This window comes from Diabrotica virgifera, chromosome 9 (genome assembly GCF_917563875.1).
Source record: "Diabrotica virgifera virgifera chromosome 9, PGI_DIABVI_V3a".
NCBI classification, from domain to species: Eukaryota; Metazoa; Arthropoda; class Insecta; order Coleoptera; family Chrysomelidae; genus Diabrotica; species Diabrotica virgifera.
The window spans coordinates 3,735,106-3,749,120 of NC_065451.1; the positions used below are offsets into that span (position 1 = coordinate 3,735,106).

The 14,015-nt window shown below is 30.4% G+C and overlaps 1 protein-coding gene across 1 annotated transcript in view; it reads right to left on the reverse strand.

The window, feature by feature from the left end:
- The window catches only part of LOC114326574 (discoidin domain-containing receptor 2-like), a 675,178-nt gene that overhangs the window by 504,098 nt on the left and 157,065 nt on the right, over window positions 1-14,015 (reverse strand). Inside the window, exon 3 of the mRNA XM_050661786.1 lies at window positions 3,324-3,503. Coding sequence (XP_050517743.1) covers window positions 3,324-3,503 — 180 coding nt within the window. The remainder of the gene's footprint in view (window positions 1-3,323; window positions 3,504-14,015) is intronic.

Consider the following 14,015-nt stretch of genomic DNA (forward strand, 5'->3'; position numbering starts at 1 on the left):
TTTTTTATTATATTTTGACTGCAAAAGTTGATAAAAACATTCATTCTAAGCAAAAAATGTTCTATACATTTTTTTGATAAAATTAATACTTTTCGATTTATTCGCTATCGAAAGTGTTAGTTTTATATAGAAAAATTCAATGTTTTTCAATATATACTCATTTACCATTCACTCAATTTTTGCCGTAGAAAAAATTTTTTCAAACCAAGTTCTTGGGAATTAAATAACCTACAATTTCATATCAACATATTTTTTCGTATATCTGATGCTAATCTTTCTATTTTGAAGAAAATTGCATTTTTTACCAAACTAAAAAAGTCGTTATTCGCTTTTAACTCCAGTTTTTTAAAAACTAATCATTGTAAGCCAGTCAAACTTCTAAAATCTATTAACAATACATAAATAAAGAAGAATGAATAAGGCCAATGACTAAAAGCAAAGCTAACTTACACTATTATGCTTCCAATTGGATTTTTTTTTGTTTGAAAAAAATATATTGATTTTTTAACCGTAACCTTTTTAATTTTTATCTTAGAAAGTTTGTAAAAAAATAATTTTGTAGATTTTTACAAGATATTAATATTAAATCCTTTTAAAATCCTCAGTCGCAAAAAGCGGTGACTTTGAAAGGGTTGGTAAAGGTGATTTTTGCATGTTATTACAAGTTTTAATTGTCAATAGCTCACTCAATTTTTACCGTAGAAAAAATTTTTGCAAACCAGGTTCTTGGGAATTAAATAAGCTACAATTTCATGTATAAATATTTTTTTGTATCTCTGATGATAATCTTTCTATTCTGAAGAGAAGGGAATTTTTTACCAAACTTCAAAAACTCGATATTTGCTTTTGATTCAATTTTTTAAAAAACTAATCATTCTAAACCAGTTAAACTTCTAGAACCTTTTAATAATACATAAGTAAAGAAGACGAAATAAGGTCCATGACTAATTTTAATCAGGGTGGTGATTAGGGGTTTGCTTTCGATCACTTTTTCGCTGAAAAATATAGGGTCTGACATTGTTTTCATTATAAGCCACCTAATTTTTGAGCTAAAGACTTTTTTTTATTCCTGGAGATAGATATTTTTATATACTTCAAATTAGTTTAAACAAGTTATCCTCGAAAAATGCCTAGTTTTCCCGTCTTTTGACTTTGAAACTACAATATTTAGCATTTGACGAAGAAGAGCCAACATAAAATAAAGTATAGCTCGATTAATATTGGTCTTAAAGAAAATTAAAAAAAAAAACGGTTTTGTTGATTTTTTCAAAAGGTACATTTTTGTTAAGCAAAGTTGTTTTGATAAAACGAAAACTTTTTGAGTTATTTGCAGAAAACTAATTAAAAACATTAATTTTTTAATATAAAACTAACACTTTCGATAGCGAATAAATAGAAAACTATTAATTCTATCAAAAAAATGTATAGAACATTTTTTGCTTAGAATGAATGTTTTTACCAACTTTTGCGGTCAAAATATAATAAAAAATTCTCACCCCCGACATGGAGTGGCAACCACCCCCATGGCAAAAGCGCCTTTCGGCATCATATAGATTTTGATCCTTGGACTATCCACCACTTATTCTCAAATTTTCAAGCAAATCGATCCATTCTGTAAAAATTGCGAGGTTTTGTCCTATTTTCAGCTTCATTACTGACTTGGACTATTGGGGTTGAAGGAGATTGATCCGTGTAAATCAGGAACTACTACACTTCGCCTCACTGCTTCAAACCATCCTCCACTCCCCCATAGTACGCTATGAAAGCTTCAATGGTCAAAGTATCAGGAGTTACATATAGGTCCTCATGCAAGAGATACATGTGTTATTATGGGTAATATGATGCTTATTATGAGTCTTAATCTGATTTGTATTGGAAATTTGGTTCTTCTTTTTGCCAGGCTGAATTATGCTTCTGGAATAAATCCTAGCCAGTCTGTCTCTGATTAGAGTTTGGTTTGGATGACTGCTCTAGTATCTTGCTGACTGCTAAAAGTAAGCTACTCGGCTTATAAGTTTTGGAAAAGTATTGTTCTTATCTGGTATATCTTCGGTATGATATCTTCGGTATCATGATTACATAGGTTTCCTTACAACTCTGTTAGTATTCAGACTGTTACTGCCTTGCGTTTTTTAAAAAGCTCGACAATTATACAGTCGTGTCCTGGAGGTTTATTATCTTTTAGCACTTTTAGAGCTCTTTCTATTTCGAATCTCTCTATATTTGGTGATACCTCTGATTTTATCATTCTCTTTTGTTGGTTCGTTAGGGTGGTATTGCGAACTGTACAGGACACATTACTGATGCCGACTGTGCTCTATGCAAGTGAAAACTAGACAATTCTAGAAAAACATAAGAGCAGTATAAATTCAATGGAGATGAGATACCTAAGAAGGATAGTTGAATGGATACAAGTACCCGAGGCGGGAAAAGTTATTGTTTAGGTTATTATTATTTAGTTCTGGTTTTCTTTGCAACCTGTGGTCCGGCTTTGAGAAGGCTTTTATTTATGTTTTGTTAAGGAAGTCAATTTTGTCCTGGTTATATGGGGGACATGATTTGAATTTACTCGCTGAGACCCCTCGTAATTCTCTCCCATTTGTTCTTACTTTGAAGTGATCGGTTGTTTTTAAAGATCAGCTGCCTCTCTTCTTTACGTCCATCAAGTTAGCAGAACAAAGTCAGCAGAACACAGTTATTCTTAAACCATAATTAAGTGTAAATAAAATGCAAATTTAATGTTCGAAGGAAAAATTTATTGCTTTTTTTTTAAGTTATCGCATGTTCTGCTAACTTGATAATCAAGCTAGCAGAACAGTAGTTCAAAAATTTGATAAATCATTTATAATTGAATGCCTAAGTATTCTCTGAATTAAATTCAAATTTAATGTTCCAAGAAAAAATTTATTGCTCTTTTTTTAAAGTTATCGCATGTTCTACTACTAAAATCTATAAAATATTTTCTACCAGATTCTAAAATCTAGTAGATTTAAAATTTTGCCACTAAATAACAAGAAATTCTACTAGATCTAGTAGAAAATCTACTAAATTGGCAACCCTGAAAACAAGTCTTGCATTTGACCCCTGAAAATTCTGCATTTTGCTCTGTAGCTTTTTGTTCAAGTATAATTTTTAAATATTGAATAATATGACTTGAATAAGATTTATATGTCATGGTGGCAGACCATTAATAATTGTCATAAAAGTAAAAACTGACTTGTGTGATTTAAATATTTTAGAAGAAATGCATATTAATAATAAAACGTAGTCATCAGCAAGAAAAACTATCATTTTTAACTTACTAAATTTCTAACACAACTTACCTGACTGCTCTCCTTGCAACTGCTTGTGGTAATCGTCATCGCCATACAGCCCATCCACCAGTTGGCCCAAACCACCTCTCATCATTTTTCCATCTAAAGTACCGTCGTAACTAATGTCTTCTAAGTCGATGTCTGGTTCCCGCACTTCTCCTCTTGGAGCTTCGTATTTAATAACGTTTTCTGCAAAAAATAGACAAGTTAGGTGTGAATTATTAAAATAATGTAAGTGGTTAAAAAAAATTAGTAATTTGGAGGTTTCACAGAACAACAAAAAAAAAGAAAGATAAAATATTATTGTGTTTTCAATTTATCAATCAAAGGCAAAATGAAAATTAAATTAAATTTTTTTTAAATAACGCGGGCACATAAATTTGATACACCCTGTATATTGATCTGTAAATATTTATTAGAATTTAGTTTGGATGTAAGTAGATTTCTCTTTTAATGAGCTTTCCGATGAACCATTAAAGACTTTTGTGAATAATTAAAGTGAAAAGGACGATGTATTTAGATTTAAAATGGAAAAAGATTGTTTATTACGGGAACTATAGAATCCACAGGTAGAGGTAATTATCATTTTCTAGAAAAATGGTTTAAAAGAAAGTTTGGAATTTCAATATCTTTGTTTCAACCCGAGTAAATATTGTAGGGTTCCCCGAAAGTAATTAGGATGGTCGGAATAATTTTGAAAATGACTGTTTGTTTGTCGAATGGAAAACATCGCTGAGGAGCAGTTCGACGTTTTCGTGGATAAGTAGTTAGCAAGTACCAGTGGTTGTTTGATAGTGGAGAATAGTGCTGAAAAGTGGAACGAGAGACAGATCAAATTGAGACGAAATACCTCTTTGGTTCTGTATTATTGTGAGAAGGAGAGCAGAGAATTTTTGGAGTTTGTGTGAATCGAGTACTGGTCAAAAGAGGCTTTGGCTCGTTGGAGAATTGGTGCTGGTATGCTGATAGTTTTGAAGCTGGAGAACGGAGAGGGCTTTGATGAGTAGCCTTTAACATAGTCAACGAGGGAGAGCTGTTTTGGGTCACAAGAAGACATCAGAGTGAGTGAAGCAAAAGGTCAGTCAATTTATGTGAAAGAGATTTTTATGTTCGGAAACTAAAATTTGGAGTAAAAACCATATGAATTAAAATTCCAATATTTCAAAAAGTAAATAGGAAATATAGGTTATCTTGCGAATACATAAATTTGTTTTGTTTAGTTCGTTTTACCAAAGTCATCGGGAACAAACCGATAATTTTTTTTTAACTAGAATAAATTTAAGTGGTAAAAATTTCATTCGGACATCTGGGTCCACAGGTTTTAGATTTGATAGATTTTTTAGAGTATTGATTTTGATAAATAAAAGACAATTTTGTATTTTTATTTTATATGTTTGCTTTATTTCTTTTTCCTATTTTATCCCGATTAGGATCAACTAAGAGATACTGAAACCACGAGAGAAGATAAGTATAACGTAAGATAATTTAGACATTTTTTAATATTATAAAAAGGCACCCTGAGATTTTTTTATTCATTTTTTATGTATGATTTGCGACAATTAAATAATTAATCAAATAAATAATAATTAATATAAAATTAATAAGAAGCAGATCATAACAATACATATAAATACACGATATTTATCAAAAACGATGGATTGGACGTAGAACATTGATAGAGTGGCCTGCTTGTTATCCGGACCTTAGTCCGTTAGATTATTTTTTGGGGTTATCTAAATCAACATTTTGGCAGAATTTAAAAGAAAGAATTATGGATGAATGTAGACTAACACGTGGCGAAGTCTTAAAAAGACTGACTCGTGAATTTAATAATAGGCTTGCACATTGTCAGGAGGTGAACGATGGGAAAAAGTTAAAATTTGTTTTCATCCTTACTATAGAATTGCTGGATTTTTTGTCTTAATGGCGATCCTATGCAGTATGCAGCCTTGTATTGTTATTTTTGGGTTTTCTTAGTATTACGTCTAATTTTTGAATTTATTTGTGCCTTACTATTACTTATATACCTACTCCAGTTATAATACTTTATCTGCGCCCCTAGCAAAGCAACCCTGTATTCGGATCTGAATATCTCGAAAGCTATAAATCAAAATAGGCAGCAATCGAGTAGAGTGGCTGCTTGCCTATTGCCTTAACAATAGCTCTGCTCATTGTGCTCCCTACGTATCCCTACCCCACCTGTACACCATTAATCGTTATGGCAGACATAGGGGGTCATGTTTCTCTTCGTCAGTTTACTAATATGAATCAAGCCTACTTGATTAATTCCGCACAGGAATCCGAAATTCGACAATTTGCGTAGGTTGGTAATACAATCGCCAAATGTGACTTCCAAGATATATTTTTAAATTATAAAACGAATACTGTGCTTAGATAGCATTTTGTCATTATTTTCCTTTTTGACAGGACATCTGTGCCTGTCTAGTACCCAATTCTTTCTTTCTACTCTCAAATATTTATTTCCTCAAAATCATTTTACAAAAGTATCAATTTTTATTCGATTTTGCAATGAATAATAAATAGTACTACTAATAATTTTCAAACGGTGAATACAGTGAAAAGTGCGCTAAGAATCGGCATCAAAATAACGCAAAAGATGGAAAACATATCAAGTTGTTAGATGGCTTAACATAAAGCTAGTTCCAAACCTGACTAGTTAAAGTCCAGTGCTAACATATGGTTCAGAAACTTGATCACTTACACAGAATGACCAAGAACTGCTCAAATGTCTTGAGCGAAAAATCCTAAGAAGAACATATGTGGAGGGATAAAAGAACAAGGTTTGTGGCGCAGGCGTTACAACTTTGAGTTGTATAGAAGTTTTGGAGAACAAGACGTTGTAAAGTTCATTAAGGTAGCACGTGTACAGTAAGGGAAAAAACCATTACTGTATAATATAATATGTATCGAAAAAAATGTATATAATTTTAAGTAATTTAGGTTGTTACAAAAGATATTGTTTCTACATACACAAACAAAACGAAGGTTGATTGACGAAGTTTGTTTGTGTAACCTCGCAGAGACTCACGTATAGCTTACTTCCAAAGTCCGAGTTGGAAGAAATGATAAATAGCCCACAGAGGGATTAAATTGAGCATTACAGTATTGTCATTATTCATAGTAAGATTAAGATCGTTACTATGCTAGTGAGCCCTCCTGCGAGAAGGGTGTCCTAAAGGACTACCCCGCGAAACAACATCTTAGTAACAACCTAAATTACTTAAAATTATATACATTTTTTTCGATACATATTATATTACACAGTAAAAGTTTTTTCCCTTACTGTACACACGTCTCAGATGGATAGGGCATGTAATCAGGCGAGAGGAAGATGCCATAGTCAGAAAAGTTTTTGACCGAAGAGGGCCGATAGACAACGAGCAAAAGGAAGACCGAAACTTGGGTACCGAGACAGCTTAGAGAATGATTTGAAATCTATTGGAATTAGAGCATGGAGAAGAGTTGCCATAAACAGGGGCGAATGGAGGACGGTTCTGAAGAAGGCTTTGGCTCATAAAGAGATGTAACGCCACTGATGATGATGATAACTGACTAGTTTACCTCAATCATATTATACGTATGACGTCAAAAAACAATTTATTTTAAACTGGAAATGGTTAATTGCTCTAATATCTGAATTTTGGGGAAATAAAAGGCAGATACCGAATACTGAATTTAATTAAATTTGCCCACGTATACTTCCGCTCTTGGAGCATCATCAGAGGCATTTCGCCATACTAGGAAGATGTCCTGGAATGTCGTAGAAATTTGTTTAAAGTAATGGCAGAAAATTTTTAACGTATAACACACACTGTACAACGGTCAAACAGATGAAAATTAACTGCTGCTACTACATTACATATTTATAGTCCAGGAACCGAAGCTTTTCACATCGCAATTTTTACAGAATAAATCGATTTGCTTGAAAATTTGAGAATAAGTAGTGGATAGTCCAAGGATCAAAATCTATATGATGCCGAAAGGCGCTTTTACCATGGGGGTGGTTGCCACCCCATCTCGGGGGTGGGAATTTTTTTATAATATTTTGACCGCAAGAGTTGATAAAAACATTAATTTTAAGTAAAAAATATTCTATACATTTTTTATTATTCCCTATCGAAAGTGTTAGTTTTATATCGAAAAAATCAATGTTTTTCGATATTATACTCATTTACGATTCACTCAATTTTTGCCGTAGAAAAAAATTTTTTAATCAAGTTCTTGGGAATTAAATGATCTACAATTTCATATTTAAACATTTTTTCGTATCTCTGATGGTAATCTTTCTATTCTGAAGAAAATGGCGTTTTTTTTACCATAATACAAAAATTTGTTATTCGCTTTCAACTCCAGTTTTTTAAAAATTAATCATTCTAAGCCAGTTAAACTTCTGGAATCTATTACTAATACATAAACAAAGAAGTATGAATAAGGCCAATGACTAAAAACACCGCTAACTTACATTATGATGCTTCCAATTGGATTTCTCCGTTTTTTTTTTCAAAAAAATATATTGATTTTTTAACAGTAACTTTTTTATTTTTTATCCTAGAAAGTTTGGTAAAAAAGAATTTTGTAGGTTTTTACAAGATCTATAAGGCTATTAATATTAAATCCTTTTAAAGTCCTCAGTCGCAAAAAGAGGTGGCTTTGAGTGGGTTGGTAAAGGTGGTTTTTGCATGTTATTATAAGTTTTAATTGTCAATAACTCACTCAATTTTTGCCATAGAAAAATTTTTTGCAAACCAAGTTCTTGGAAATTAAATAAGCTACAATTTTATATTTAAATATATTTTTCGTATCTCTGATGATAATCTTTCTATTCTGAAGAAATAGGCATTGTTTACGAAACTACAAAAATTCGTTATTCGCTTTTAACTCCATTTTTTTTTAAATTAATCATTCTAAGACGGTCAAACCTCTAGAGCCCATTAATAATGCGTAAGTAGAGAAGACCAAATAAGGTCAATCATTAATTTAAATTAGAGTGGTAAATAGGGGGAAGTTTCCAATCACTTTTTCGCTGAAAAAAATAGGGACTGACATTCTTTTTATTATAAGTCACTTAATTTTTGAGCAAGAGATTATTTTTTATTTTATTTCTGGAGATAGATATTTTTAAATACTTTAAATTAGTTTGAACAAGTTATAATCGAAAAATGCATAGTTTTCCGGTGTTTTGACTTTGAAACTACAATATTTAGCATTTGACGAAGAAGAGCTAACATCTAATAAAGTATAGCTCGATTTCTATTGGTCTTAAAGAAAAATAAAAAACGGGTTTGCTTATTTTTTCAAAAGGTACATTTTTGTTAAGCAAAGTTGTTTTGATAAAAGGAAAACTTTTTGAGTTATTAGCAGAAAACTGATTAAAAACATTGATTTTTTCGATATAAAACTAACACTTTCGATAGCGAATAAATCGAAAACTAATTTTATCAAAAAAATGTATAGAAAGTTTTTTGCTTGGAATTAATGTTTTTACCAACTTTTGCGGTCAAAATAAAATAAAAATTTCCACCCCCGAGATGGAGTGGCAACCACCCCATGGTAAAAGCGCCTTTCGGCATGATATAGATTTTGATCCTTGGACTATCCACTACTTATTCTCAAATTTTCAAGCAAATCGATCCATTCTGTAAAAATTGCGAGGTTTTGTCCTATTTTAAGCTTCATTACTTGGACTAATATTCGAAGATGGAGGTACATTGTACCTCCACCGATGCCATTTTCGGAAGTGGAAGTCGAAACATCAAATTAATTTAATTTCAAACTTAAATTGTAGCTTTTTTCCCAAGTAATATAGTAAATTATATAAATATAAATCTTGTGGCAATTGTCAGATTTAAGTAAAATGTCATGCAATGATTCGCGACGCTCCTAAAATTCTATATGACGTCAAAATTAATGACGCACTGAAAGAAGAGTTTGAACTTGAGTACCTATCGTTAATGCCAAATCCTTCTTTCAGTTCGTCATTGTTCATCGAATTTTCTCCAACGCATTAAGTTCGAAGTAATAGAAAAAAACGTACGTCCATGATTATTATACATAGAAATATATTATAACCAATCAATGCAATGATGCGAATAAAGATAATTTGACAAAAAAGTAATCGATTGTGACAGTACTTTCACAATATCAACGGGTAAAATGTCAATTGTAATTTTTGGTTAGTATTTTTCAACGACGGAAATATAAATATTTTATGTCATTGATATATTCGGACATTGTATAGTGAAATTTTATTTTATATTTATTTATTTATTCATTAAAATATTAATGTGAAATATTCATATTCTAGCAAATATTTATATAAATATTGATATTTATACATATAAATATAAATAAAAACATTAATAATTGATGGATTCGACCGTTACTTGATGGAAGTTCATTTTATCTAACAATAAAACACTGAAAACGTTTGTTTTCTATACTTCCACAAAATTTATTATAACTATGTGACTACAGCTGTTTCGGTAGAGTGCCTTTCTCAAATGATTTTAAAAATTTCAAAATTTTTAATTAAATATTTAAACAAATTAAAATAAAGCATGGATTAAAGATTAAATTTATTTATTGGAATTGTATATTAGACCAGGAAGGATCTTTTCTTAGGTGGATGTGAGAGGTGGCATTCGGATTTTTGCGGATAAAGTTAGGTGATAACTTCGTTAATAATAATTGACTTATGCACCTTCTCAAATATGCCCGGAACATTAATAAAAAAAAAAAAATAAAATATTTAAAAATTTCAAAAAATCTCGTTTTTTCTACTTTCTTTGCTTATAACTGTAAAACGATTCATTTTGGAACAAAATCGTATAAGAATAAAACAAGATAATTAAATTTTCTATCAGATACGATTAGTTAAAAATGTCTTAATTTAACACCTTTGCTGCAAAATAGCAATAAATATAAAATGAGGGGGCAAAACAAGCCTGTCTTTATTCAATGTTTTTCCATCACTTAGGTTACAATTGGAACCTTCCTAATTGGCTTCGACAATTTTTGTAATGTGCTAAAACCGTCCACCAAATTTCATTAAAATTGACCCACTAGATTTTGCATAATAATTTTGCAATCTAAACTTTTTTAAAAAATTAAAATTTTTTAAAATCTTGCACAACAAAAACTAGAACATACAAAGATTTGTCAATTTTTTTACATATAAACAAGCACTCCACCTATCTAACGCACTTTACAGAATTGAAATCGGGTTATTTAAGCAGCCTTAGCAATGTTATAAACAATTTTTTGGCTTATAAATATATTAGTGCTGTGTCCAGGAGGGGGTGCTACGGGCTCCTTTATTTAGATGGACTTAACCAAGTTTTTTTTTATGTATTTTGACCTGTAGAATACGAATTTTTTGGGTAACAGTTGATCCGGATGTCGATAAGATTGTTATAAACAAAGAACTTGAGGAATTACATAACATCGATTTTTTTGTATTTCTTGGGTAATTCTAAGCAAAAAATGTTCTTACAAGTTTTTTCGTAGGGTGCATAGTTTTCAAGATAAACGCGGTGGAACAATCAAAAAATCGAAAAATTGCAATTTTTGAACGAGAATAACTTTTGATTAAAAGCACTTCTGCTGACAGCATTTAAAAGTTTAAGTCAAATTATACCGGTTTTAATTATTTGAATTGCTAAAAATTAATTTTTTTTTATTATTAAACAAAGCTATTTGTTTATAAGCCAAAAAATTGTTTATAATTTTAAAACATTGCTGAGGCCCCTTAAATAATCCGATTTTAATTCTGTAAAGTGTATTAGATAGGTAGAGCACCTCTTTATATGTAAAAAAATTAGCCAACTTTTAAATGGTCTACTTTTTGTTCAGAAAGATTTTAAAAAATTTGAACTTTTTTAAAAACATTTAAATTGCAAATTTATTATGCAAAATCTATTAAGTCGATTTTAATGAAATTTGGTAGACCATTTAAGTAAGTTATAAGAATTTTCTAAGCGAATTACTAAGTGGTTAAGAAACATTGAATAACAAACAGGCGTATTTTCCCCCTTATTTTGTATTTATTGCTATATTGCAGAAAAGATAATACCTTAAGACATTTTTGACCAGTCGTATATTATACAAAATGCAATTATCTTTATTTTATTTCTCTACGACTTTGTTCCAAAACGAACCGTTTTAAAATTATAAGCAAATAAAGCAGAAAAAAATCGATGTTTTTTGAAATTTTTAAATATTATAATTTTTTTATTAATGTTCCGGGCATATTTGAGAAGGAGCATAAGTCAATTATTATTACTGAAGGTGTCACCTAACTTTATCTGCAAAAATCCGAATGCCACCTCTCACATCCAAAAATACACGTTTTTTTACAGATTAGTCCTGGTCTACATATATGATTATGGCCATATAACCCTTTTTATTTAATCTCTTGAATCCACTTCTTTTATTTTTCTGTTGACATCCTCTTTTGCTGGTTTATTTAGATGGCTTTGCGAGCTGCACAAGATTTCTTAAATGTCTTTAACTGTCCTTGTTATTTTATATCTATGAATCCTGTCATTCTCTCCCTTTCAGAATTCTGTCTTCTCAATTTGTTCTTACTTTGAAAGCATCTATCTGCGTTGTTTTTCTAGAGATCCTTTTTTCTTCTTTCGTGTTAATATTTATTTTCGCCCTAACTATACGATGGTCACTACCAGTTGTTATGTGGTTTATTGTTGTTATTTCGTCAAATATTCTTTTGTTGTTAGAGGGAAAATACTCTATTTCATTTTTGTTGGTTCCTTAGGTGCCATCCATGTCCACTTCCTGTTAGATTTATTTTTGTATAAGGTATTCATAGCACACATGTTTTTTCTACCAGGAATTCCATAAGTTTTCTCCTCTTGTGTTTCTTGTGACGAATCCGAAGGTGTCGTGTTATCTGAGTTACTTAGTGTAAAGATAGTACAAGACTGCCCAACTTTTGCTCATTTTTGGGCGATGGTATCAGCAATGTATGAGGGGTTGCTGGAATTTTGTGATGCTTGATAAGAATTGGGATAATTGGAAGAAGAAGAATATCATGGTTAAAGAACCTGAGGAAATGGTTCTCCACAACAACAACAAATTTATTTAAAGCATTAGTTAAAAAATAATTATAGCCAGAATGATTGCCAATATTCGAAACGAATACGCACTAAAAGAAGAAGAATAAGAAGAGTGGGGGAAGTAATAATACAGATTGCAAAAGGGGTATTAGGTATGTAGCTTAAAAACGAATACAATAGAATGACACATAAAAATCCAGCAATAAAACAACCTTCTAGGAAGGTCCTGTAGAACAATTACTGATAAACGCACAATAGCTAGATAAAAACGTTTCCAGATCAAGACTGGACAGAGAAAATTGGGAAAATTCTACTACTAAAGTAGATAAAAACAAATAATTACATCCCTTATTCGCATTATATTGTAGTAAAAGTAGTTTTCTATACAGTAATTGCTAAATATTTAATTTTTGACAAAATAATTAGTTACTTGATGTATTTCCAAATGATATTAATAATTTAGCTAATAATTATACTAAATGTAAATACTCGAAATGTGGTTTTGTGTTTATTGTACATTTAAACGTAACAAATTCAAATAGATTTTATGTTTATTAATTAAAATGGTTATAGTTTGTCTGTATTTACACTCATCTAACTATAGTCCAGGGGGCATCTGTTTTGAGATGGACGTTGAGAGGTGACTCAAACTTTTTTGCAGAAATTGCTTGAAAGTAACTCAAATAATATCATTTGAGTTATCCTCCCACTCAAAATGGTCCGGAACATTGTTTAAATAATCAAAATGTCAAAATATGAAGGAAAAATTCGATTTTTTTATTGGTTTTTTGATTATAACTTTAAAACTGATCACTTCTGAGAAAAATTGTACTGACATAAAAGTTGCACAACTAGATTTCCTACAATATAGAATTGGTCAAAAATTAAAAAAATAGTCACCCTTGTTGCAAAATAGCAATAATTGCGAAAAAAAACATACAAAAACAAGTATTTGCATTTTACGTTTTTCAACCATTTATGCTACATTTAGGACCTTAATATTTCACCCAGAAAAACTATATGATATATTAAAACAATACTGTGAATCTCATGAAGATCGGTTCAATAGATTTTGCCGAATAAATTTTGCAATCCAGCTTTCGCACAAAAAATTCCTTTTTTTTAAATGTTGCATGACTGAAAATAAAGCAGATAGCAAGTTGAATTTTTTTTTGCTTATAGAAGTGTACTGTACCTTTCATTTGCAATTTGCAAAATTAAAATAGATTAATTACCACGGCGTCAGGAAATTTTTTAAATAAACATTAATTTTTGGTGCTACGCGCAGGACAGCCGTGTTCGATTCATACAAGTTGATTTCCACCAAAATTTCTTCCAATCTGCATCTAATATATTATTTTCTTACTCTATATTTTGTTGTATTTTAATATTGTAATTCCACAAAAATCAAACTAATTTTATTATTGTTTGTGAAATATTGTTTAAACAATTGCATATGTTTAAAAATAATAAACTTTTATTCTCTAAATTAAAATATATGAACAAAGAAAGTTTTTGCTAAAAAAAGTGTTATTTCAAAGGATAGAGTATGTGTTTTTATTTTGCAATAAACAAATTTATTTATTTATATCGAAATGCAATAAAA